The following is a 24,232-nucleotide window of genomic DNA, read 5'->3' as shown; positions in this document are numbered from 1 at the left end:
AGAAAAGAAAAAGGAAAACTATGGAATTCTGGAAAACACTAACAAATCTGACGAAAACAAATGAAATATGAAAAACCATACAAAAAGAGCAAAGGTAAATCCAGAAGACTCATGCTACAATCTCTGTAATAAATAATACATTACAAGAACAACGCTGTAGAACTGAAGCAACAGAACAATGAATTAGCTTGAACACAATCTTCTCAAAATCAAACTACAAGAACAATTCAACAAAAGAACCCAAAAATCCATAGAATATCTAAAAATTATGTGAGATAGTATCAACAGGAATAAGATATACATGACAGGAATTCCATAGCAGGAAGAAACATTAAACACACACAGAAAACTGTCTAAGAACTTTTGGAAGAAAATTTCCCAAATATAGTAAGAAGAAAATAACCATACAAGAAGCCGAAAGAAGCACAAACAAGATAGACCCCCAAAGACAATCACAATGTACCAAGTCAAAGAGACCCAAATTGTCAAAAAAGAAGTTACACTCTATTTTTAGATAGTACAATATACGCAAAAAACCTAGATTGAACAAGAAAACTCAGCTAATTTAAAAGATTTAGCAATGTGGTAGGGTAGAAAATCAACATAAAATAAATTGCATTCTTATATATTAATAGAGAGCTCTGAAATCAAGAAAACAATACAATTTACAATAGCTACGTGAAAGATAAAATACTTAGGAATAAACTTGACCAGTGAAACAAGAGACTTGTACAAAGAAAACTACAAAACATTCCTACAAGAAACCAAGAGACCTATAAAAATGTACCATTATACTAGGTTCATGGATAGGAAGGTTTAACATTGTGAAAATGTCAAGAGCACTCAAAGTGGTCTATAAATGAAATGCAATTCTGGTACAAATCTCAACACCATTCTTACAGAGACGGGAAAAGTAATCAAGATTAGCAAAGTACTACTGAAGAAAAGCAAAGCAGGAGGCTCTCACATCCGAATCTCAGCACCTTCTACATAGTTATGGTGGTCAAACAGTCTGGAACTGGTATTTAAGATGAATAAGATAATGGGATAGAATGAAGAACAAAGAAATCAAGCCATCTACCTAGAGTAACCAAGTTTTGACACATCTGTTAGGAAAGAGATTGTTTTGGTGCCGTTGTTCATAGATTGTGAACCAATCCAATGGCACCTGAAAACACTAACTTTCAACAGGAGCCCTGGTAGTACAGTGGCTAAGCATTCAGGATTCAAACTTAATTAAAGGTCAGTAGTGTGAACCCACAGCTACTTCATGTGGAGAAACACATGGCAGCCTGTTTATGTAAAGACTTAACCACCCTGGAAACCCCATGGGTTTCAACTATAACCGGCTTGTTTGGGGTATGACTTTAAAATTTTAACTATACTACCTCGATGAAACCCCATTTTCCTCACAGCCAGGTACTGTTTTGTTGTCCTGAAAGATGTTCCATAGGTTTCTTTCATAATTCTACATTGTTATTGTGACATGCTGTTGAGTCAATTCTGACTCTATAGGATAGAGAATTGTCCGATAGTGTTTCTTCGTGTTAATATTTATAGGAGTAGATCACTAGGTCTTTCTCCCTCAAAACTGATGGTGGGCTCAAACTCCTGACCTCTGGTTATTAGCTAAGCACTTAATAATTCCACAACCAGGATTCCTAACTCTATATTCCGAGTGGCACTGAGTCAATTACAACTCACAGTAACCCTGTATAGGGTTTCTGTGTCTGCAAATCTTTACAGGAGAAGCAGCCTTATTATCTCTCTCCTGGGGAGCAACTAGTAGATTTGGACTGCCAATCTGAAGAGTTGGCAGCCTAGTACACAGGCCAATCCCTAACCACCAGCAGCCAATGTAGATCTCTCTATCCAGAATTCATTCTGAATTCCTGGACCTCACTTAAATTTTCTCATTTTTCAAATATATTCTCAGCCTACTTCCTGCCCTTCCTTCTGATTCACAGATGTACCTTAATTATTTCCCTTTGACTTTCTTGTTGTTGTTAAAGTGCCATCAAGTCAGTTCCTACCCATCGCAATCCTATGCACAACAGAATAAAACACTGCCTAGCCCTAAGCCTTCAGCTTTTGATCAAACAAATCAATAGAGTTTATGGGATATGGAAGTCTCTGTTTCAGATCAAATTATTCATTCTGAAATGGGAATACAGCATTGTATCTGAGAGCTTGTGTGAACTGTTTATAAAATCTGAAAAGTGTGGAAAGTAGAGGTAAAAAACTTAAAGGCATGTCTCTTAAAATGCAGGCACACTTCAGATTCTAATAAGCTCTACTTTACACATGTTAAGATCCATTTATTAGTGTTTTTCTAATATAAAAACTAATATTCAACACATAGTATGTGTCAAGTTCCATACTTGACCATGGGGATACAAACCTAAAAAAACCCAATTTCTGTCTTTGGAGAACCCAAGCCTGTTATGTAAGTAAAATAAAACACAATAGCCAACGTGGTACAATAAATGCCAGTGGAGTGCTCTGGAAGCTCAAATAGTAGAGCAGTTAATTCTGCTTAGAAGAATCCAGGAAGATAGGAGCCCAGATGGCATAGTGGTTTCCCATTGGGCTGTGATCCATAAGAACCCAGGAAGGCCTCAAAGAAAAGATCTTTCAGTGGGCTCTTCAGTGTGCATAGGATGTCCTGTGACTTTTATAAAAACTGTCATTCATGATAATAATTATGTATATAAAATCTCATTTTAACCTACTACTGTAAAGTAATCCAATGTTAATGATCTTACTATTAAATTTGGGCATCTACAACCAACCCTCAAATATGTCCAACAGAGATCCTTCCTGAAAAGTTGATAAAATAAATGATTTAATTACCAGCAGTATGCTTTCTTGGTGTAGTCCGAATGGAGTATTCAAAGTCAGGTATGGCTCTGCTACTCAAGTGAAGGTGGTAATTTCTTGCTTCATCCAATAAATCTCTACATTTAAGATTTTGTTTGACAATCTGTTCTTTTGCCACAACACCCATAAGAAAGTCAATTGGCAACAACGGCAGCCGAACCTAAGATCATTAATAGTTACTGATACAAACACTTAAGTTGTCATTGGATAGTTTATTCACTATTTTCATTGTAGAAGGTCTCTTTTTAAAATTCATGGCAACTCCCCTGGCTTTTCTAGCACATAAATGAAATTCAATATGCCAAACTCTAAGCAATTTCTTGTGTTGGTCTAAACTTATGAAATCAGAGTGCATGTTAAGAGAATATATCTGCTCTTCTGAGTCAGATAAAGTAGTTCCTATCACCATTCAAACTGCTCAGCTCCAAAAATGGTACTGAAATAATCACAAGGACCCCTTTACCACTACAGACATAATCAAAGCAAAATTGTCACGCTTGTCCTTTTGATTCTTCAGGCTAAGATTTAACATCCAGAAACGTGATGCATTTCTTACTTAACAAACAAATGTCCCTATCAGAACAAATGAATTCAGTTTTCTTTAAATCATTTAGGAAAGCTATAACTCTTTCCCATCATATGTCTCTTAAAAGATGCGTTGATTTTCTAAGGTACTGAAAGGAATGATCAAGCTAGCTAATAGTAATTTTTAATTTAAAAGCACGCAAACAAGTAAGACATAGCTGCAAGATAATGAAACTTTGTTTCTGTTGACAAACTTATTTTCAGAGTAATTCTAAGACAGACATTCCAGAAGGGTGCTGGAAGTAGATAAACACTTAACTGCAAAAAACCCCCAAAACAGAGATATTGCTCTATGAGCTTGAAAAACATCAGTCTCACTTGCAATATCTATGATGAGAACACTAGTAATGACAAACAACTCTACTCTCTGTAATATTTATATGCTAAAATTTATGATAATCCTGTTTTACATGATAAAATAGTTAGCATAATTATTGCAATCAAGTGCTGCTCTCAGGCACAATGTTAACAGCATTTAAATTTGCAAAGCAAGAACAATCCTCTTTAAAGCAGTTTCACTTTTATTTCTCAGAAATAAATGAAGGAAGAAACAGGAGAAAAGAAATAAAAAGCAAAGTGTACATTTTTAAAGGGCCTATTTATGCTCTTCTTATCCAAAAAAAACCTAGTTAAGTAAAGCAGTAATAAATACATTTTGAAGTTAGACAAGTCAAACTACGGACAAAGTAAAGAAATAAGTAGCTAAAGTCTCATCTCTCTTTTTGCCCAAAGTATTGTCTTGTGATTCTTACCAGAATGAATTTATGTGCACTCAAACTCAAATTCACTGCCACTGAGTCAATTCTGACTCATGGTGACCTGGAGGCTAGAGCAGTTACTGTAGGTTTCAGAGACAGTTACTCTTTAAGGAGTAGAAAGTCTCATTTTTCTCCCTCAGAAGGCTGATGGTTTTGAAGCTGACCTTGAGGTTAGTAGTCCAACAGATAACACTATACCAGCAGGGCTTCTTTATGTACACTAGGACTGAGTATATTTTAAATAGATAGCTCAGTTTAATTTAGAACCTTCATTATGAAACCATTAAGCTATAAATTTTATCAATTTAGACTTATTTCCTCAGAATGAAGTTCTATTAGCAAAAATAAAATACTTATACCAAAAGTTTCAAATCAAAGTGACTTATAAGAAAAAAAATCAAAGTGACTCAGTTATCCCAAGTTATCTTCAGCGATCTCAAAAGAATATTCTAAATATTCATATGAAAAAACAGAATATTGATTCAAATGCACAAATTCAGACATCTTTAAAGTGAATAAGTCAAAGCCATTTTCATCAATGGATTATGCTAACGATTTCTAAATTCCTTCCAATAATATATCCTTTTTCTAAGAATGAAACATGTTCACCTGCTTCCTTTTCACTTCATTTCTGCACAGCATCTTTCAGCCCCTACCTGTGCAAGTGTTTCATCCAGCCATTTGGAATGATGCTGAGGATTAGCAAGAAGCCACTTGATGGCAGCACTATAGACCAGCTTTTCGTTCTCAATATTCAAATCACTGGAAGACAAAAGCTTATGGAGATGCTGGGGTGACACACTTACGAAGTCCTCACACTCCACCACTTCAGTAAAGTGCTCACAGGCATACTGGTCAGCCATGTCCATTAAGTCGATTCGATTGTGACTTTCTGCAAAGGCTCTTACTGCCAGGCAATTCGAAGGATGAAAATGTAACTTCATGTACTCACAGCAAGCTCTAGCTACCAGTTCAACCTGCAGAATACAGGCTGCATATAAGAGAGGCTGGACGTTGTCAACAGTCAAAGTGAGCCGAGAAGAATAGACAAACTTTACCAAGTCTTCTATTGCATCACCATCAAAATCTCTGATCTCAATCAGTGTCTGCTTGGCTTCAGCCATTTCAGAGAGAAACATGGCTCGGAAGTAGGGAATAACACATGCCAATACCAGCTTGTGGCAAGAGATTAGCTTTGAGCCAACCTGTACAAGACAGATAAAAATAAAGTAAAATTTATTCAGCTTACCATCAAAATCAGCATCAGATCAGCATAAAGCATGTGTTGAGGCAGAAACCTCAAAGATAATGTCGAACTGTAGTGTATTTATTTTAACAATGTAAGTTTTTGGTTCCTTACTTTTCCTCTAGGCCAGTTTCTTTCTTTTTTTTTTTTAATAATCATTTTATTGGGGGCTCATACAACTCTTATCACAATCCATACATAAATTGTATACAGTACATTTGTACATTCGTTACGCTTATCATTCTCAAAACATTTGCTCTCCACTTAAGCCCCTGGTATCAGCTCATTTCCCCCCCTCCCCTTCACTCATGAACCCTTGGTAATTTATAAATTATTATTTTGTCATATCTTACTCTGTCTGACATCTCCTTTCACCCACTTTTCTGTTGTCTGTCCCCTAGGGAGGAGGTTATATGTAGATCCTTATAATTGGTTCCCCCTCTCTACTCACTCTCACCACTGGTCCTGAAGGGCTCATCCTCCCTGGATTCCCTGTGTTTCCAGTTCCTATCTGTACCAATGTACATCGTCTAGTCTAGCCAGACTTGCAAGGTCAAATTGGGATCATGATGGTGGGGAGGAAGCATTTAGGAACTAGAGGAAAGTTCTATGTGTCATTGTTGCTACACTGCTCCCTGAATGCCTCCTCTCTCCTCCCCGCGACCCTTCCATAAGGGGATGTTATGGGTTTTTTCCCTTGTATATGCTGATATAAATAAAAAACAGAAATTTCCTTTTATTTTCATTTAAAATCTCAAACAAGAAGTTGTTTGAAGGGGCAAGATAGTGGCTATAGTGAGGAGGGCGTGGGGTTTCCCAACAAAATTCTCCTAAGACAGCCTTTGCCGCCCTCAAGAATGAGCGGATGCACTGTTAGAAGAACCCAAGTCTCCTGGCCTCTTTCTCATCAACGCTATTTTCAGTTTTCGTAAAACTTCTTCATAATAGGCCCCTTTCATCATCTCTGAACTCTGAGAAAAATCTATCAAGACTATTCCTTGGGAGTCCCAAGATGCAGTCACGTTAGCATCAGAGGGGCCTGTCTGCCTTGGTGTTAAATGGTCTACCAGATCCTCTGGAAGCCATTGCTCCCATTGGACCTTTGTATTTTCAAAAGCATTCTAATGAGACTGTGCTTTTGAAAAAACTTGTCTGCAACTATCCACTGATTACAGAGCTGTGTTTAGACCCACTTTGTTTGGAATGCACCTGTCTATATGAACGAGAACCCTTGCAGCAATGATTTTTGAATTATCTTCATATAATAAATTGTGATTTTTTCCATATTGGCTCATATTTAAGAACATTTTATGAGTATATTATCTATCACTTATATCCAGGCATGATTCTAAGTGTTTTTCCACATAGTAACACATCAACACTCTTATGAGTGGATATTATTATCCTCAATTTATCGGTGAGAAGATTAATGAAGAACACAAATACATCAATATTTAGTTGAGGTGACTGAAAGATCTTATGTCACTAATGTAGAAGAAGGAATATCATTAATTTAAACAAACACAAAATGTCTGTCGATGTGATACTATATTTAACTGAACAGAATTCATGAAGCATGGTTTAGATTTTATTGAGACTAAAATTTTAGCTCATACTGTAACACGGAGCTTGGCATGTTTTCAAATTCACTTAAGACATAAAATGGGGTTTTAAATCTCATATAAGATATTCAAAAAATATAAAAATCACACATTAAACATTATTGTTCAATTAAAATTATACAAAGAATAAATACTACGTGTCCTAAATATGAATGAATCTGCTAATTAACATGGTTTTTATTAGATCTGTAAACATGAACAATGCAAAATGTCTGGGGCTAGGGAGAAAAAATAGGTTATGAAATTAAGTATGTTGAATATTAGTATTAATAAAATGAACTCTTACACTGATAAAAAGTATGAAATATAATCTACTAATCAAAATGTGAGTAATTTCCTTCAGATTGCTTAATAAAATGAGACAAAGGCAAAATAAAGCACTTTCTTTTCAACATGGGATGTAGCTCATAGGATTTAAGCATTCTTAGTTTTATTGCTGATCTAACATTTTAGTCCAACCAGAAAAACTATATGACAAGCCAAGCAGATATCCGTTTGAATACACTAAATAATCTTCTGGATTAGAGGTGAACCAAACTAAAAACGAGCTTAAATGCAGACCAACTCAACACAGAATTTCAGAAATTTCATTGACTTTCAATTCTGATTTACAAAATGAGTCTAACATCCAAAGGAAAAGTTGGAGGTAAAAAATTATCCATGATTCAATTAACTACTGTCAACTCACTGGTATTTATTATCCAAATGATTTGGAACATAACAGATTATTCTGAAATTTAAAATCTTTCCCTAAATTTGCAGAAAGTGAAAAACCCTTGAATCCTCATACTTACTGGGGCTGATAGATTGTTCTTAATTTGTTCACAAGTATTGGTATCCCAAACAATATACACACATATATATCTATTAATAAATCATTTTATTGGGGGTTCTTACATATAATAGTGCATGTGTCCATTATATTAAGTGGATATATGCAGATATTGCCATCAACAATTTCAAAACATCGTCCTGCTTCTTAAGCCCCTTGATGTCAGTTCCTCTTTTTTCTTTCCAGGCCCTGCCACCCTCGCAAACCCTTAATATATTATGTATTGTTATTTATACATGTCTTCCAATGCCCCTTCTATCCCTTCACCTACAATCCTGGTACTCGTCCCCCTGGAGGGGTTATTTCACCATCATTGCTATCAGCTGCCCCTACCCACCTTCCCTCTCATTACTCGTGTTACTGTTTCTGAGGGGTCTGTCTATCCTGAATTCTGTGAATTGAGAGCTCTCGTCTGTACCAATGTATGTAAGCCAAACTAGCTGGATTTGGGAGGGAGGACGGAGATCATAATAGTGGGGGGCAGAAGGATTAAGGACCTAGAGAAGTGTTGTGTTTTTCGTTGGTGCTATACTGCCCCTGGATGTATCTTTTCTTCCGTGTGGTCCCTCTGTGCTGGAATGTCCAATTATCCCTGGATGGGCTGTAGGTCTCTACCTCAAGCCCTCTTCGTCACCTAGATGAGGTTGTTTATTTTTGAACTTCTGATGCCTGTTCCCATCAACACCTCATGATCACACATGGTGGTGTGCTTCTTGCATGTGGGCTTTGTCGATTCTCTCCTAGATGGCCACTTGTTTGGCTTCAAGCCTTTAAGACCCTAAACACTATACTTTTAATAGCTGGGCACTATCTGCTTTCTTTGCCACATTTTCTTATGCACCCAGTTTGTCTTCAGAGATCACGTCGGGAAGGTGGGCATCACCCATTGCTAGATTGTTAGAACCAAGTGTTCTTGTGTGGAGGGAAAACTTGAGTAGAGGCCTAGAGTCCATCTACTACCTCAATGCCTTATAAATATATGTACAGAGGCCAATGCTCCAATTTTTATGTATTAATATATTTACATATGTACATATCTATGTATACACAGTAAAACTCTATAAATAGTTTTGCTTCCTAGTTCTCTTCTACTTCCTTTTACCGTCCTCCTTGTCCCACTATCATGCTCACTCATATTTGACTCTCTGTAGTTCCTCTCAGTTAGATGACAGTAGCTGCAACCCCTCCAGAAACTCTCTACAGTATTTTTAAGCAGAATTTTCCTCAGCATTTGAAAACATTTCCTTTAAGTAAACTCTGAAAAATAGAATTAATTTTTAAAAGTTTTAAAATAACTCCTGATATGACTGCCAAATTGCAACCAAAAACACTGAACCAACTAGAAAGCCACCAAATATGTTTGAGAATACCCATTTTGTCAAATTTTAAAAGCACTAAACATTTTAAATCATCACTATTTTAAGAAGCTATTTTTAAAATTCAATCTCACTTATTTTAGCACTTTTAAAGTTCTCTAAAAGGCCTTTTCATCCAAGTCTAAACTGTCAACTTCAGAAAAATCAGCCAATGCGCATCCTCTGGAGCACAGATCTACTCTGACAATCGGGCTCGCCACCACAAGCAATCAGCTTAGCTCCACAGGAAATTGTTGTCTGGTTAGCCTGCATCCCAGGGTGAGTGAACACAGTAAGATTCCTAAACTCCAAGTCAAAAGCTTACCTGGTCAATAGCAATTCCTTAACTTCACTCATAATAACTGCTGCTCTGGAATTCCAGAAGTCAAATTAACTAAGAAATAATAAATTTAATTAATAGCCATTTTTCCCTCTGCTTACTCCCCTCATTTATTCTCACTTATGTCCCTTCAAAATAGTACCCAAATTTTTCTCTTTTGTTGTCTGAGAAGCACTTGTTTTCCAAAACCTTGTTTATCGTAAAGGTTTATATACAAGCAGATGAGTTTCCTTTCTATTCAAAAATTGTGTTTAATGTCGTTGATTGTAATCCCCACAGTGTAACAAGCACTCATCCCATTTCCTCCTTCTTTCCGAATTCTTATGAACTTTGTCCTTAAGTAAATGCTGTCCTTTGGATCTCAAATGGTTGATTATTCTAAACTGCATGTACCTTTCCCCACTGAGACCTGTCTGTTTGGCTGAAAACTGAGCCATGGAAGTGAATGCTTTCCCATACCTAAGGGCCTTAGTCTTGGGGGTTCCACCAGTCCCTACCTAACCAGTAAGTCTTTTTACACACAAAAACTCCACTTTTATTGACATAGAATTCATGTACCATACAATTCGATGATTTAAATATATTAAAGAGTTGTGTAGTCACCACCATCAATTTGAAAACATGTTCTTCGTTCTTGTATGCATTATGATTAGCTCCCCTTTCCTCCCCCCCCCAGCCCCCAAAGCTCTGCTGCTGTAACCCTAAGAAACTATTACTCTAATTCTATATATCTAGCTATCCTGAATTTCACACCAGAGCCTTGGTGGCAGTGGTTATGCATGGGGCTGCTAACCACAACGCAGGCAGGCAGTTCAAAAACCACCAGCCACCCCACAGGACAAAGACAAGGCTTTTTCTTCCATAAAGTCTCTGGACTAAAGATCTCTGCATAGTGGACTTCCTGGATGCAGACTCAGGAGATCTCTGCATAGTGGACTTCCTGGAATAGTGATGGGCATCGCACCCCATGAGCAAGTTAAGATGAGAGCCTTTTTGCAGGATTCTGGCTTGAGTGGGGTGCCTCCGGGCATTTAAGGGGGGAAGTTGGACTTGATGACCCACATTAGTGCAGCTGAGTGCCTGTGGGCTGGGGTACACTAGAATGGGGGGCTTCTGGGCACTGAATTCAGGGAGCTGGGTTTGCTGACCCATGGAGCTTGAGCTGAATGCCTTCAGGGTGACCCTTATAACAGAATTGTATGCCCTTTGGACATTTATTGGCAGAGTAGAATCTTTTTAAACATGTCCTGGTAAGCAACTATCCTGAGCATTTCTCACTGGTATTACAACTGGCTACCTTCCTTAATACACCCTTTAATCATGAGTTTTGTCCATGAGGTTCTGTGCAGTCCCTACAGTGGATATTAGAACCCGAAGAAGGAAAACAAAGAGCATTACTTAAGAGAGTAAAATAACACATTAGAGATAAAGAAAAAAAGGCAACCTTACCTTTAAGGTGACATCACAGAGTTCTCCATTTTCATAAAATCGCAGGAGAGAACCATGAAAATCTCTCCATGCTTCATTTGCTTCAAAAACAAAGGTGTCATCGCCATCAGCATCACTAACTGAAGATCTGTTCCTTACTGGCTGGTGCTGCTGCCTTTTCCCTTTAGTGAAGTGATTCTTAGCTTGTTTTGCACTTGTAGGTTCTGAAGCCATTTGAGAGATTCTCCTTTTAATATAGCGCTCTTCTCAAACATTCCATTAAACTTCAGACACGTGCCAAAATCAACTCAACTTCCATTTCCAGGTTGCTGAGACTAAGAAACAATAAAGTACACATTAAAAATCCCTAAGAGAATAAATAAAAAACAAAAATTATTATTAGTAATTATAATTTACTGGACCAACAGGTAATATCACAATAAATGGAGAAAAGACTGAAGTTATCAAAGAGTTTGTCTTACTTGGATCCACAATCAATGTTTATGGAAGCACCAGTACGGAAAGCAAACGATGTACTGCACTGGGTAAATCGTGGCACAAGACCTCCTTCAAAAAGCAAGGATGTTACTTGGATGAGTAAGGTGTGCCTGACCCAAGCCACGGCAGTTGCTCTTTGCCTCATATGCACGTGAAAGTTGGACAATGAGTAAGGAAGACTAAAAAAGAACTGAGGCATTTGAATTCTGGTGCTAGAGAACTATGTTGGAAGTATTATGAACTGCTGAAAGGACAACGCAATCTGTCTTGGAAGAAGGCCAGAGTGTTCCTTAGAGGCAAGGATGGCAAGACTTTGTCTTGCATCCTTTGGACACAGTGTTAGGAGAGATGAGTCTCTGGAGAAGGACATCATTGTTGATAAAGTGAAGAGGCAGAATAAACAGGAAGGCCCTCAAGGAAGCGACTGACATCGGGGTGCCCCCTGCGCTGAATCATGCACAGAAACAGGCAGTGTTTAGTTCTGTTGTCGAAAGGTCACTATAGGTTGGAACCAACCTGATGGCAACAATGAATAGGTCAAATAAGCACAGTCCTAATTTTACAATACAAATTTAAAGGGAATTTTCTAGTTTTTATGTGCAGTGTTACACAATTCACCTCAGCTTGAGTTAGTCGCCAAAATAAACAATAACCTGGGCCAATAAGCAACTCTTAACTATACATAATAGTTTATCTGACCAAAATGGACTGACTACAAATAACAGTAAAGATAACACAACAATCTCTAAATGCTTAAGAATATACTTCTAAGTATAGAAAAAGTCTCAAGGGAAATTAGAAAACATTTTTAATAGAACAAAATGAAAATGCAAAGTATCAAAATGTGTTAGATGTAGCTAAAACAGAGCTAGGGAGGGAATTATACCATCTTACGGTACCAATAAAATAAAATAGAAATTATAAGGCTCCACAAGCATTGAAAATTTTGTTAGGTAAATACTATGAAAAACTCTACATGCAAGCATAAGCATGACAACTTGAAATGGGTCAATTCCTTAAAAACCACAATCTATAAAACACATCCAAGAGCTATCGCAAGTATTACTGTCACTATTAAAGAAAGTGAAGTTTAAAAACTAGTTTCTAAACTCAAATGGTTTCTAGCAAATTCTAACAAACATTTGAAGAAATCACATCAACTCTACATTCTCTCTTAGAATACAAGAGTACTTTTATATTCATTTTATGAAATATTACCAATACTAAAATCAAACAGTGTATAATGAGAAAGCAAACTACAAATACCATATATACTCTTGTATAAACTGCATATTTTTAATGCAGTTTTTGTGGTAAAATTAGGTGCCTCGGCTGATATTTGGGCCGACTAATACTCGAGTATATATGGTATCTCTCATGAACTTAAACAAAAATAGCTGCAAAATGTTAGCAAAAATAATCCAGCTGTACACGGGTACAGACAGGTACTGGAAACAGAGAATCCAGGAGAGATGAACCCCTCAGGACCAGTGGTGAGAGAGGAGACACTGGGAGGGTGGAGTAGAAAGGGGGAACCGATGACAAGGATCTACATATAACCCCATCCCTGGGGATGGACAACAGAAAGGTGGGTGAAGGGAGACGTTGGACAGTGTAAGACATGACAAAATAATAATTTATAAATTATCAAGGGTTCATGGGGGGCGCAGAGGGAGATGGAAAAATGAGGAGCTGATACCAAGGGCTGAAGTAGAAAGCAAATGCTTTGAGAATGATGATGGCAACAAATATGTAAAGTGCTTGACACAACGAACGGATGGATGGATTGTGATAAGAATTGTACAAGCCCCCAATAAAATGATTTTTAAAATTGAAAATAAGATAGTAAAGAAAAACCACACAGATACATTAACTGATGCAGAAAAAAAATCTTTGACAAAAACTCATCATTAATAAAAACTCTCAGTAAAATGGGAATAAAGGGAGCATCTTAAATTTGATCAAGGGGTAGACAGACAAAAACCAAAACAAGAAACTATTGCTAAAATCTGACTTCACAGTAAAAGAACAAGCGAAAGCAGGCAGGCTGTTCAACCTCTCCAGCAAGTGCTACTCCACGTCATATGGAAAGTTCTCTCCAGTGCAATCAGGCAAACAGGTTTGATTCGTAAAGGAACACAATTTGGACTTTTTAAAATGAACAAGCCTGTTTATGATTATCTTTTTTGTCAGGTGCTGTCGAGTAGGTTCAGACTCTGACTCCGTGTGCAAAAGAAGGAAACACTGCCCATTCCTGCGTTATCGTCACGATTGTTGTTCATTTTTGCCCCCCACCCCGTGATATTCCATCAAGTTGAGAGTTTTCCTTTCTCAAATCCAAAACCCAAACTCACTGCCACTGAGTTGAATCTAACTCAAAGACCCTGTTGTAGGACAGTGTTATTTCTATGCGCCTCTCATGTCATTCCAAATTGCGTTCCTTTAAAATAGAACTGTTCTTGCCGGATGGTGCTGCAGGAACTTTGTGTGTGATGTGGAGTAGCACTCACAGGAGAGAGTGAATGAATACCACTGCCTGCTTCCTTTCCTGCCTGGCAGGAAAGCACTAGCGCTTTCACTGTTAAGTAATAAATTATCTACTCATATCTTGTGCCCATTTTTATTAGGTTATTTGTATTTTTCTCTTTGTGGTGATATAGTTTTCCACAGATTTTTGAAAGTGGCCCTTTATCTGAAATATTGCTGTTTCCCCCCAACCTGTGGGTCCTCGTTTTACCCTTTGGATGAAATCTTTTTATGCACATAAATGTCTCTGAGCTGTATTTACTGTGGGGGACACCCTTCACAACCCAACAGGTCCTAAGGGGAGCAATCTATGATCCTTATCAGGAGAGAGTGGGCCCTACTTAGGGTGGGGAGGCCTGCTGTGGATGGCAGACAACTTTCAGACAAATAACCTTCAAGCAACCATTTGCTTGCAAGCAACATCTTGAAATTGTCGTTATTACGGGGGACATTGTGGGGAATAGCTTTTATTTAGGAGAATGTAACTTGGATTCATCTCCAACTCAGGAATGTGAAGGCCTTCCTCCACCAGTCTATGCCTCCCAGCCTCCTTAAATATGAGTGTAGAGAATTTGTCCACATACACTCTCTTCTGGGTTCTCAGTTTCCCACAATGTATGCCTTGTACTAGGTTTTTCCCCAGTTTTTCATTGATGGTCCTTATGGTTCCAGGGTTTATAGTTAGATCTTTAATAGATCTTGAGTTAATCGTTGTCTATGGTGTGAAGTATGGGTCTTGTTTCATTCTTTAATAAGTGGAGATTCATTTTTTCCACGGATTGAAAAGGCTATCTCTTTCCCACTTAATATGTTTTAGTCCTTTATCAAATATCACGTGTCTGGAAGTACTTGATTCTACAGGTGCTAGTTCTGATTCTTGATCCTAATCCACTGGTCTTCATGTCTAACACTGCACCAATACTAAGTTGTTTAGATTAGTGTGGCTACATAGTAGGGGTTTTTTAATTGCTATTGAGGATTTGTCTATTTTTAAAAATCATTTTATTAGAGGCTCATACAACTCATCACAATCCATACATACATCATTGTGTAAAGCACATCTGTACATTCACTGCCCTCATCATTCTCAAAAGATTTGCTCTCCACTTAAGCCCTTGGCATCAGGTCCTCATTTTCCCCCCTCCCTCCCCGTCTTCCCCCTCCTTCATGAGCCCTTGATAATTTATAAATTTTTATTTTGTCATATTTTGCCCTGTCCGACGTCTCCCTTCACCCACTTTTCTGTTGTCCGTCCCTCAGGGAGGAGGTCACATGTAGATCCTGGTAATCGGTTCCCCCTTTCCACTCCACCTTCCTTCCACCCTCCCAACATTGCCTCTCTCATCACTGGTCCTGAAGGTATCATCCACCCTGGATTCCCCGTGCTTCCAGTTCCTATCTGTACCAGTGTACATCCTCTGGTCTAGCCAGACTTGCAAGGTACAATTCAGTTCATGATAGTGGCGGGGGGGGGGGGGGGGGGGGGGGGGAGGAAGCATTTAGGAACTAGAGGAAAGTTGTATTTTTCATCAGTGCTACATCGCACCTTGACTGGCTCGTCTCCTCCCCTAAACCCCTCTGCAAGGGGACCTATAGTAGGTTTTATCCTGGGTTTCTCTCCTAGGTTGTATCCTGGGTTTCTCAGATAAAATTGGTGACTTTGTCCATTTCTTTTACAAATTGTGCTGGGATTTGGATTGGAATTGCAGATAATTTATATAGTGTTTTGGGTAATCCTAGGCTATGCTCATTATCTCCTTTTAACTTATAAAAGCAAACGGGCGTCACAGAACTTTACTCACTTCCATTCAGTCCATTCTGAATTAGTGACCCTCATAGCTTATGACACCACCCACTCTTCTCACCCCAGAGAGCCTGCCCCGTGGGGTGTGGACTGTCAACTCTGCAGCAGCAACGGGGCTCCTCATTGAACTCCAGGGCATGAGAAACACAGGTTAGATTCCTGAAGCTCTCAGTATCAAAGAAGAAAGGATAATTGGCCCAGTGTTACATTACAGCTAGTATGTTTGCTTTAAAAATTTTCATATACTATAAACATTTTATAGTACTTTGAAGTCACCTATATAATGATTACATGATACACTTGATTTTGTAGGACTTTACAAAGAAGGAGCAGAAATGACATTAAGTTGTGTTTCAGGAAATTGGGAGTTTAACTAGCTATATTATTGGAAAGTGAGTTTAACTAGCTAAATTATTGGAAAGTACCTAAACGCTGAGCCTCAGTTTCTTTATTTATTCAAAAATCAGGGTTGGCCTGGGTCAGCAAACTTTTCTGTACAGAAAAGCAATATAATCTGTAGCAAGTACTCAACTATGCTTTGTGGTAAAAAGACAGCCAGATAATACATGAATATGTAAGTATAGCTGCGTTCCAATAAAACTTTATTTATATAAACAGTCAGCAGGTTGGATGAATTTGGCATATGGGCAGTGATTTGTTGGCCCTGGTTTAATCACTAAATTTCCTTCTAGTTCTGGACTTTGAGAGTACCGTTTCTCCATTTAAAATGACAAAATTTAGAGAAATCTCTTGGTCATAAGGAAAATTTAAAGTCTCACATTGGGACCAATAAGTAACATAGCAAACAGAGGAAAGATTGAAGTTTCCAAAGATTCCATTTCACTCTGATGCATAATGAACACTCACGGAAGTAGCAATCAAGAAATGAAATGATACGTTACATTGGAAACATCTGCTGCTAAGGACCTTTTCAAAACCTTAAACTACGGTGCACCTGACTCAAGGTGTGGTACCTTCAATAGCCTCACCTGCACAGAAAAGCTGGATAAGTAAGAAAGGCCAAAAAAGATGGATGCATTTGAATTAGTGTTGATGAAAAATGCTGAACTGACATGGGCTGACAGGAAAATCAATCTGTCTTGAAAGCAATCTAGCCAGATGCTCTTTAGCAAAGAGGATGGCGAGACTTCCTCTCGTGCACTTTTGACACATTCTAAGAAGGGACCACGGCCTGGGAAAAGGATCTTGGAACAGGAGAGAGACACTCAACCAGACGGTGTGGCACAGTGACTGCAGCCACGGGCTCAAACAGAGTAATTCTGAGCATGGAACAAGAGAGGGGCATGTCTCCTTCTGTGGCAGTGTTTTTGTTAGTGGATGTTGTGCTGTGCAACAACAGGAATACATTTAAAGGACAAGGAAGGATTTAGCATGTACAATTTGGCAGTAACTAAACAATAACGAGCGGATGGTCACCTGTGTGGGCGCCTAGGCCTATAGGAGGATGCCTCAAAAAGTTTGTGAAAACTTTTCATTATTTTCATCCCATTTCTCCATGAGATGCTGGAAGCCCTTGTATAGACACAGTTGACGATACTTTTTAGACAAAATCAAACACCTTGTGAGATAGGTTTTCTGGATTTGAAGTCTCCTTAGAAAACTCAACTGGCCTCCTAAAATTCACAAAGTTCACGTTCTGCCCTCATGGAGTGAGCAGGACCTGAATCTTAGAACTTCTGGTCTCTGCTTATTAGGAACAAAAGAGAAAGAAGGAAGGCAAGTCTCAGAGAAGCAGCTACTCTACAGGCTAGCAGCGTACAAGAGCCAAGACCTCATTTGTCCTGAGAACAGAAGAACTTGATGGTGCCTGGCCCAAACTGACAACCATTATCAGGGGCACAAGAGAGAGACCCTCATAGAAAGGGAGACCCACACGGAACAGAACTCAAGTTCTTAAAAGTTCACCCTTACTAGAACGTTGAAATGAGGGAAGTCCTAAGACTATAGCCCTGAGATCCACTGCAAACCTCAAATGGAAACTATTTGAAGGTGACCTTTTAGTGAAGTACCAGATAAAACACATTTTTTAAAATTAAACAAAAATAAAACTACAAACTTCTGTAATGGAAGCTGCCTGAACAATTGAAGTTCTAAAGAAAAACATACTGACATCAAGTCAATTCTGGCTCAGAGCAACCCTATAGGGCAGGATAGACTTAGCCCTGTGGGTTTCCAAGACAGTAAGTTTTCATGGGAACAGAAAGCCTTTCCCGGGCAGAGGGGCTTGTGGTTTCAAACAGCTGATCTGTGGTTAGTAGCCCAACGTATAACCATTACATGACCAAAGCCCCTCCACTGAAGCCAGTGATTCTGAATTCCTTGGGCGTGGGAAGAACGAGCCCTTTAGAGCATCTGTTCAAAGTTGTGGGTCTTCTCCCTCCACAGAGCTCACAGACCCTGCGAAGACCTTTACGGACAGCCATAGCGCCAGGCTAAGAATCACTAAATAAAGTAGAAAAGGTTCTTTTGACAGTCTTTGATATCACAAAATCATTCATAATCAAGCAAACTTTGACACATACACACAATGGAGTATTATGCAGCACTGAAAAGCACCGATGAGCACATGAAACACGTTATTTCATGGGAAGAGCTGGAAGGAATTATATTAAACGAGGTAAGCCAGACCCAAAGGGACAGGTACAACATGAGTCCCCTGAGGTAAGTACAATCAGCATGACAGAAATAGAAGAATAAACATCCATCCCACAATAAACGGGAGGAAGCATAGATAGTTGGAGGGAGGGCAGGCCACACCTAGGGAGGAACATGAGAGCCCAGCATAAAGAAGGAGTAGTGGGGTAGGGAGAGGGAGAGCAGGGAGGGGGAGAATCTGAATGGATGGTATGGGGGGGGCAGGGTACTAACCCACCCAGGGGAGAGTATCGGTTGTGTCCCCACAGATCTGGAACATGCATACAGACCCCAACACAACACACCAAACAAGGAGGGCAACGCAAAGTACAGAGGTCTACACAAAGAGGCTGGACGACAAGCCGGCCCAAACCAGAATTAGGCCGACCCCCACACTCGAAGGGAATACCACAGAAAACAAAAATAGATCATCTGGAGTGGGAAAGGAACTGACCCACCACACCACATCCAGAAGGAAGCTGAAACAAAAGAAGGAGAAAGGACGTAGGGGAGTACACCTGGGTCCACCAAGCCCAAGGTCGATAGACCAGCTAGAAGGGCCAGTCATACAGAGAGGACCATTCAGCTGACCACACTACGAGATACGACATCCTGCACCAACACATGGCCCTACATGGGACAGCACCTGAGACACAATGGGGGATGGGCGACTGAGCTGACCCCGCCACACTGAGGCAAACACTGGGGGCGTGCAATGGAGCAGCGGAGGAAGCAGAGCAAAGGGATCCCGAGGGAGTATAAAGGATGGTCTTCCGGGCCAGGACGTGGCGCCTCACAAGCTACACCTAGAAAACACTCCTCAAGGCCAACGAACTGACCTTGAACTACTAGCAATTTTTCTTTTAATATTTGCTATCTTTTTGTTTAGTCTTTTTTTAACTTGTTTTGTTTTTTACCTTGTAAATTTTGTATGTTAGTGGCTTTTCTGCTTATCAGTGTGTCGATGTTGCTTCTGTCAAACCCATGTTCATATGGGCCACTTGGGCGCAGTCAAAGTCATATGCATTTGTATGCAAATATTACTATGTCAGCAGGTCCACCTAGACAAGATAGGTTGGACAAATAATGAGAGAAGAAAACAACATGACCAACGGTCCTGGAGGGACATGAGAGTGTGGGAGGTAGGGGAAGGGAGGAGGTGTCACCCAACACAGGGACAAGGGAACAGCGAGTGGTTCAAAACCAGAGGAGGGAGGGGAGGGGAGGACTGGAAGGGAGTGACCAAGAGCAAGGTAACTGAGAGGAACTACTGAATCCAGAATGAAGGCCAAACATGGTAATGGGTCGGGAGGAAAGCGAAAGGAAAGAGAGGAAAGGAGTAGGAGGCAAAGTGCATACAGAGAAGCCTAAATACAGACATGTACATATGTAAATATATTTATTATGGGGGCAATAGATTTATATGCATATATTTATAGGTTCAGTAGTAGGGTAGCAGATGGACATTGGGCCTCCTCATGCATAATTCCCCAATACAATAGCACCTCGCCCTGCTAAACAGCCATTGCAGGATACCCATCTTCCCGACATGATCACTGAAGACAGACGTGTGTGTAAGCAAATGTGGTGAAGAAAGCTGATGGTGCCCGGCTATCAAAAAGATATAGCATCTGGGGTCTTAAAGGCTTGAAGGCAAATAAGCGGCCATCTAGCTCAGAAGCAACAAAGCCCACAGAGAAGAAGCACACGGCCTAAGCGAATACAAGGTGTTGAATGGACCATGTAGCAGATACAAAGGAACAAAAACAATCATTGTGTGATCACCTTCCTCACATAATTGCTGAAGACGAAAGTGTGCATAAGCAAGTGTGGTGAAGAAGGCTGATGGTGCCCGGCTACTGAGAGATATAGCGTCTGGGGACTTAAAGGCTTGAAAGCAAACAAGCGGCCATCTAGCCCAGAAGCAACCGAGCCCACACAGAAGCAGCACACCAACATAGGTGACCGTGAAGGACAGAGGAGACCAGGTCTCCAACAACAAAGGTGGGGTGGTGGTGAGAATCACATCACCGTGAAAGAGGGGGAGTGCATGATGGGGACCCAATGCCCACCTGTAGACAGCTGGACACCCCTTCCAGAGGGGTAGTGAGGAGGAGATGGGCCACTCAGGGTTCAGTGTAGCAACAATGAAACTCAAAACCTTCCTCTAGTTCCTGAACGCTTCCTCCCCTCCCAGTCATCATGACCCCAATTCTACCTTGCCTTGCGGACCTGGTTATACCAGAGGATGTACAGCGGTGCAGTGGGGATCTGGAGGCACAGGGAATCTAGGACAGACGAACCCCTCAGCACCAGCAGTGGGAGTGGCAACACCAGGAGGGAAGGGCATGTAGAAAGGGAGAACCGATCTCGGAGAGATCTATGTGTAACCTCCTCTCTGGGAGATGGGCAATGGGGAGGCAGGTGAGGGGAGACACCAGGGAGTGTAAGATAAGATATAATAATTATTTATAAACTATCAAGGGACCAGGGGTGGGATCTGGGAGGGAGGGGGATGGGGGAAAAAAAGGGAAACCGAGCTGATTCCAGGAACCCAAGTGGAAGGTGAATTATGAGAATGACGAGTGCAATGAATGTTGATGTATGTACAGATTGTGATAAGAGCCTTATGAGCCCCAATAAAAAGATTTAAAAAAATCATTCATAATCAGACATCGTGCTCTCTTGTACAGCCACCAACCCTGTAAAAATGGAATTTGATGAACCAGGGGGATGAGCTGCACCACCAGCTTTTCAAAAACAGCAGTTGGGCAGTGACAGTTTATAAAACACTCTCACATATAATAACAACCCTTACACCAAAGCCGGATGATAGACGCAGGGATTGTTTTATTCCCTTTTACAGATTAGGAAATGGAGGTCTAGAAAATAATTTGCTCACAGCCACACATGAGTAGATCTGGGACTCTAATCTGGGCTTATCTAATGCCAGGATTGTGCTGAGCATGTGACCTGTTATTTCCACAAAGGCCCCTCAAAATAAACAAATTTTTAAAAGCCATAATGGATCACAAGGTACTGCACACATATCACGGCATGAATACATAAAAAACCACATGTTCTTTAAATGCTCTGTTGCAGTGGTTCTCAACCTGTGGGTCGTGACTCCTTTGGGGGTTGAACGACCTTTTCACAGGGGTCACCCAATTTATAACAGCAGCAAAACTACAGTTATAAATTAGTAACAAAACTAATGTTATGGTTGGGGGTCACCACAACATGAAAAACTGTATTAATGGGCCGTGGCATTAGGAAGGTTGAGACCCACTGCTCTATTTTCTCATGCTCACTGATTAACAAAAACTGCCTCACCCACCCCTTCCCCCTAGAGAGAGCACTGCTTAAGCGCTGAGTTTTTGAACTGAAAAACCTGCTCTCTCATTACTCTATGAAGCATACTCTTCTCCCTCATCTCTTTAGGTTCTTACCATACAAAAAATAATGCTCTGCTGAGAATTTAAAGAGAATAACTCAAAATTTTAAATGTCCAAATTTTAAACCAGGAAAGCTACCTGAAATTCATTTATAGATGTTCAAAGTATCTATTTAGTCTTTTAAAAAATGACAATACCTTTTTCAGTTTTGTAGAACTCTGAAAAATTAGTAAGTGAAAAGGGGAAAAATGTTTTTAACAAAAAAAAGGGTCAAACTTTACCTACTTCTTTTCTTAATGAATGAGGAAATAGGCTTCTGTTTTGTTTTAAATACTACTTTCTGTGAATTAAGTTCCCTGCCAGGATGCAGAACATGAAATTCTTACAGGAAAGAGGCAATAATAATAACCTTATCACATGCAAAAAGAAGTCCGAGCTTTGATGTTAAGATGCTAAAGGTCAGCGCACAGAGTTTAGGGCTGTACACTGGGGCATTTCTTTTAATATTGTGTACACACTAGCTGGCATCTTAAGGCTATATCTAAAGTAATTTTAAAGTCTGAAGCGGCTCACAGGTGGAAAAGGAACGCAACAGTCAACCAAAGACGACGCCAAGCAGGTCTTCCCCACTGTCCTCTGCTTGCTCAAGGCTAGCCTCTGGTAAGGCCGGGGCGAGAAGGAGAGGGAGGGAGAGGTTTCCAGAGCAAGAATGAAGCACGCCAAGTGTCTAACAATGATCAAACCAACTGAGAGAGAAAACACTGAGAAAGACTGGGTGCTTTCAGCTGATCAAACACTAGCGCCAACCTGGGTTCCTGCTACTTAACTGTTCCCAAAGTATTTTCCCAAACTTGCAATATTAGCAGAAGGGACCAGGCCTAAAAAAATAAAAGTACACAATTACAACAAATTAACAGGAATACTGAGAGAGGCTAAATGTGCGATGGAAAGGTACCTGATGAAACGCTGTCAAGAAGGAAAAAAAATACAGAAAAAGCTTCTCAAACCCTGGCGCTGAAAGGCAAGCCCAGGAGAGAGAGAGGACAGAGGCGCGGAGAGGCGAGAGGAGAGAAGAGAGAGTGTGTGTCTTGGCTGGAACACTGAAGACAAAGCGCCCTCCCTAAAACCACCAGCCAGCTAATTATGCCCCGCAGAGGGGCAGGCGAGAGAGCGGTCGCCCGTGGCAGTAAAACCATTTCCGCGAGCGGCTGCAGGCACTTGGGGACGCAGCCGTGCCCTCCGCGCCGGGCAGCCCCGGGGCCGGGCAGCCAGGCCCCCGCGGCGTCGCCCGGACACCGCACACCTGCGCGAGCCCCGCAGGCCGCAGATGCCAACGGCGCGAACGGCCGCCAGCCCCGCGCGCCGGAGCCAGCCGAGCGGGAGCCCGCGCCGTACCTGGCCGCCCCCGTCTCCCGCCCGCGCCGCAGACGCGCGAGCCCAGGGGCTCCCTGCTCCCCGCCGCCCGCCGGCGGACGGAGACGGACGCGGGGGACGGGAGCAGCCCGCGCGGCTCGGGCCCCCAGCCCGGTGAGCACGGACTGGGCGGGCCCGTCGGACGGCTCGAGCTCCTGCGCTGAGCGCGCCAGCACGCACGCGTGACGGGCTGCCGCCCGGGGAAGGGAGGGCTCGGCGGCGTGGGTCTCCCGGCGACGGCCGCCGCACAAAGGGGAGGCGCGGGGTTGAGGGAAGCGGCGTCCCGTTACCTCGCTCCTCGGCTCGCCCCGTCTACTCGGCTCCCCCCGCACCGGCTTCGTCCGGGTTTCGGCTCCGCTACCCGGCGCCCAGAGCCCGCCCGCACGCCGCCGGCCGCCGCGACAGCTGCAGCCCGGCTCTGCGCTAGCGCTCGACGGACGCGCGCCCTCCCGCTCCAGCCCCCGAGAGCGGCGACCTCGCGGGGCGGGGCGGGGCGGGGCGGGGCGAGGAGCGCGCCGGGGCCCGCGCGCGGCACTCTGGGAAGTGTGGTTTCGGCGCCCGCCTCCGGGCGTCCGGCGTCCTTAGACTCCCGGACTCCTGGACCCAACTCGCCCGCACGCTCAAGTCGGCTCTGCGACCGCGGGCCGGGCCTCGCGGCAATTGCTTGGACGTTGTTTTGTGCTGTCGAATAGGCTGCCACTCGCAGCGACTTTCTGGGACAGGGTAGATCGGCCCCAGAAAATTTCCTTGCTTTCTAAGCCGCGGGTGTTTTCTCCATTTAAGCGGCCAATGAAGCTTCAACTCATTGTTTAAGCTTTGCGTCACTAGTGCTCCTTACGTTGTTTTGTTTTTAAAATTAGACATCACATAAATACTTCAGAAATTATCCCTTGCT

The 24,232-nt window shown here is 41.4% G+C and overlaps 1 protein-coding gene across 1 annotated transcript in view; it reads right to left on the bottom strand.

Annotated features, from left to right (window-relative positions):
* The window catches only part of KLHL8 (kelch like family member 8), a 42,068-nt gene extending 18,264 nt beyond the window's left edge, over window positions 1-23,804 (bottom strand). The window contains exons 1-4 of the mRNA XM_075544045.1: window positions 23,628-23,804; window positions 11,068-11,381; window positions 4,880-5,428; window positions 2,854-3,040 (exon numbers count right to left, since the gene is read on the bottom strand). Coding sequence (XP_075400160.1) covers window positions 2,854-3,040; window positions 4,880-5,428; window positions 11,068-11,280 — 949 coding nt within the window. The 5' untranslated portion in view covers window positions 11,281-11,381; window positions 23,628-23,804. The remainder of the gene's footprint in view (window positions 1-2,853; window positions 3,041-4,879; window positions 5,429-11,067; window positions 11,382-23,627) is intronic.
* Window positions 23,805-24,232: the final 428 nt, after the last annotated feature.

This window comes from Tenrec ecaudatus, chromosome 3 (genome assembly GCF_050624435.1).
Source record: "Tenrec ecaudatus isolate mTenEca1 chromosome 3, mTenEca1.hap1, whole genome shotgun sequence".
Lineage (NCBI taxonomy): Eukaryota > Metazoa > Chordata > Mammalia > Afrosoricida > Tenrecidae > Tenrec > Tenrec ecaudatus.
The sequence above is the reverse complement of the archived record's forward strand: the minus strand, read 5'-3'. Positions and strand labels throughout refer to the sequence as shown.